The sequence below is a fragment of the Meleagris gallopavo genome, chromosome 4, assembly GCF_000146605.3.
Source record: "Meleagris gallopavo isolate NT-WF06-2002-E0010 breed Aviagen turkey brand Nicholas breeding stock chromosome 4, Turkey_5.1, whole genome shotgun sequence".
NCBI lineage: Eukaryota > Metazoa > Chordata > Aves > Galliformes > Phasianidae > Meleagris > Meleagris gallopavo.
Window position 1 is genome coordinate 42152919 of NC_015014.2, and position 2853 is coordinate 42155771.

Consider the following 2853-nt stretch of genomic DNA (forward strand, 5'->3'; position numbering starts at 1 on the left):
CTGAGCCGCGCGGTGCCGGTGCCGCTGCGACAGCGGCCGTGTGCGTGTCGCTGAGCCTTCCTTCCGTCGCGGGCTCCTAAAGAGCGGTTGATGGATTGCTCCCGCGGGAGCGCTAAATCCGACCGCGTTTGCAGCTCCTCCAAACACCGCCGTGACAAGTGCCAAAGTAAGAGGGCAGAGTTTGCTGTTCGTTCACCGCGGTTGCAACGAGGATGGAATAGCATGGAATCAAGGAAGGGAAAACCTGCTGTCTGAGTTCTGTCCGACGGCCCTTCAGCCACCCCCACAGCTCCTGCATCCCCTCTGCTGCTGTCCCTGCCTTCGGGCTGCCCTGGCAACGCTGTTTCCCTTTGTAACAGCCTTTCAGGATGCGTCAGGGCACACCTACAGCTCTGTTCCTGTATGGGAATGGGGAGACCTCTTCTCACATCCGATGCTCACTTTGAAATCAAACAAGTCTGGTGATGGCAGCAGCTGCCTCGGTGGCACAGCTTGCACACTGAGTGTAGGTCACTGTTTCCTTTCAGTCCTTGAACAGTACACATTACCATTCACACTGCAGGTAAGAGAAGCTCGTTTCCTTTCCCTCTCATTTTTAAGAAATTGTTAATTACTTCAAGGAAGTATTCCCACATCTCTAGTGCTGAACTTTAGAAGGAGACAGAAATACCCACTTGTTCCCTGAGTTACTTCCACAGAGCTGCACTAAGGACAAACACACAAGCAGCACCCCTGCAGTTCCAATGACAGCATCATCCTGATGCAGAAGGGTGCAACGACCCTCAGGCCTGGAGCTCCTTCTGCTTTGGAACACTGGTGACACTACTGTGATACCCACGGTGTCGGTTTCTCCTCCCACAGCTTCCAGGTGGGAAAGGCTCAGTGTGACTTTAGGAGCCAGGAGGTTCTCTGTGAGGAAATCATAAGGGCTATGAGAGGACACAGTTGGACTAGATGGTCTAAAAAGGTTTTTTCCAGAGTTAATGATGTTACAGTTCTATGACATAAGGGAATGGCCTGGGCAGTGAAGGGAAAGCCTCTGGGGAAACAATGTACTCCCCATTCAGCTGGGTGCCGACCTCTGAGCAGGCCCTCGTCTGTGAAACACTGGATTGAGGTTCTGCACTTACTTCCCAATCCCAGGCTGGTTGCCACCCCTTCCAGGCAGGATCGCAGTGCTATCCCAGAACCCGCAGCTGGCACAGGCTGTGAGCAGTCCATCCTGGGTCCTCTCCTCCTGCCCTCAGCAGCTACACTCTGCACTGGGCAGTTCCTGCTGAGCTGCATGAGGCCTTGTTCCTCATTTTCTGATTAAAAGCAAGGCAAGCGTTTGGAATTGGAGCTTTGAGCTGAACTTTTGAGGTTATGGATCAAGCACAGAAAGTTTTTGGGGTATTATTTTCCTAAAGGCTCTACACTGGATTCAGGGGCTGAAGTGGAAAACCCACACTGGGAAAGGTGTGAGTGGGGAACAGGAGAGAGGCACACCCATCCTCCGGGACAAGAGGAACCAAGAAAAAGTTATAAAGGGGCATGGTTGGGACCGAGCAGCTCCCCCTCCATAGAAAAAGAAGTAAAAAAAAAAGTTCTTTTAAATAATCTGATCTCTGATTGTCACCACCCAGCTGAGCACGGGATAAAAGTAGTGAGGTCGCTGCGTGCATGCAGCCCCTTCGAGAGGGCAGAAACTGAGTGTCCCGGCGCACAGCTCCGCCCCGGCACCGGCGGACTCGGGACAGCGGCAGCTGTCTGCCCCCGTGCCCGTTTCCCTTCCCCGAAGGCAGAGCGCCGTGGCCGGTCTCGGGCCGTGCTTTCCCGAGTTCGTATACTCGGCTCCACCCTGCTGCCGGAGCACCCACCCCGCCCCGCCCGAGCCGTGGGTAGCGAAGAGCCGCTGGCGGCGGAGCTCAGCTGGGTTATAGCGGAGTTGGGGCACACGGAGCCGCGCTGTCTCCGCGCCCAGCAGCGCGCACTGCCCCGGCCGCTACTGTGCTTTCGCCAGGGCAAAAGAAATAAAGAAGAGGAAGAAGAAATTCTCATCTGATCTCATTTATTTAAATAAATATAAATAGAACTTTTATATAAAACTATTCACAAACAAACCGACGGCCCGAACCCAAGCGACAGACGCTTTACTGCCTTCCTTATTCACTTTCAGAAAGTTCGTCCAGGAAGTTCTCAGCCTACGAGTTCTTGTAAGGTTTTAAAGTCTCGGCTTTCTGTCCGAAATAATTCGGGAGGCTTTTTCTTCCTTCAAACCGCTCTGGGGAGAGGCGAGGAAGACCCCCTGGCCGGGTCCGCGCTTCTAGCTGGGCGAGACAGGTGCCCGTCCCAGGGTCCGCACACAGCGCCATGGCTGAGCGCACCGACAGCCTCTGCCCGCGGGCTCCGACGGCGGTGCTCGAGGTGCCCCCGACGGTTCAAAGCGGGGAGATCTCCTTCTCCTCGGTGGCCGAGGATGGGGACAGGGACTCCTCGTCCTCTGACCTGGGGAAGTGGCCCTGGCCCGTGCTGCACTTGCAGCCGCCGTGAGAGCTCCGCGGGGCGCTTTTGCCCTCCTTCTTGTGCTTGACGCGGCGGTTCTGGAACCAGATCTTCACCTGCTTCTCGGAGAGATTCAGGTACGTGGCTATCTCGATGCGGCGCAGCCGGGACAGGTACATGTTGGACGAGAACTCCCGCTCTAGCTCCAGGAGCTGCGTGCTGGTGAACGCCGTCCGCATCCTCTTCCCGTTCTGAATCTGGCTGGAATCGGACCCTCCTTGGGAGGCAAGCGACAAGTTAAGCGGGGTGAGGGAAAGGAAAAAAAGAGAGAAGAAGGACATCCGAGGAAGGAAACCCGCCTCAGCCTCC

General features: G+C 55.6%; 1 protein-coding gene across 1 annotated transcript; it reads right to left on the minus strand.

Moving 5' to 3' along the window:
* Positions 1-2111: 2111 nt before the first annotated feature.
* Positions 2112-2825, minus strand: GSX2 (GS homeobox 2). The gene has a single exon (XM_010710153.2). It carries the CDS (start codon positions 2823-2825, stop codon positions 2421-2423), a length of 405 nt encoding a protein of 134 aa, XP_010708455.1. The 3' UTR covers positions 2112-2420.
* Between the last annotated feature and the right edge of the window lie 28 nt (positions 2826-2853).

What these genes read in the sequence shown, in the direction of transcription:
- GSX2 (XM_010710153.2), bottom strand. Translation starts at nt 2,825, where the DNA reads ATGTCCTTCTTCTCTCTTTTTTTCCTTTCCCTCACCCCGCTTAACTTG.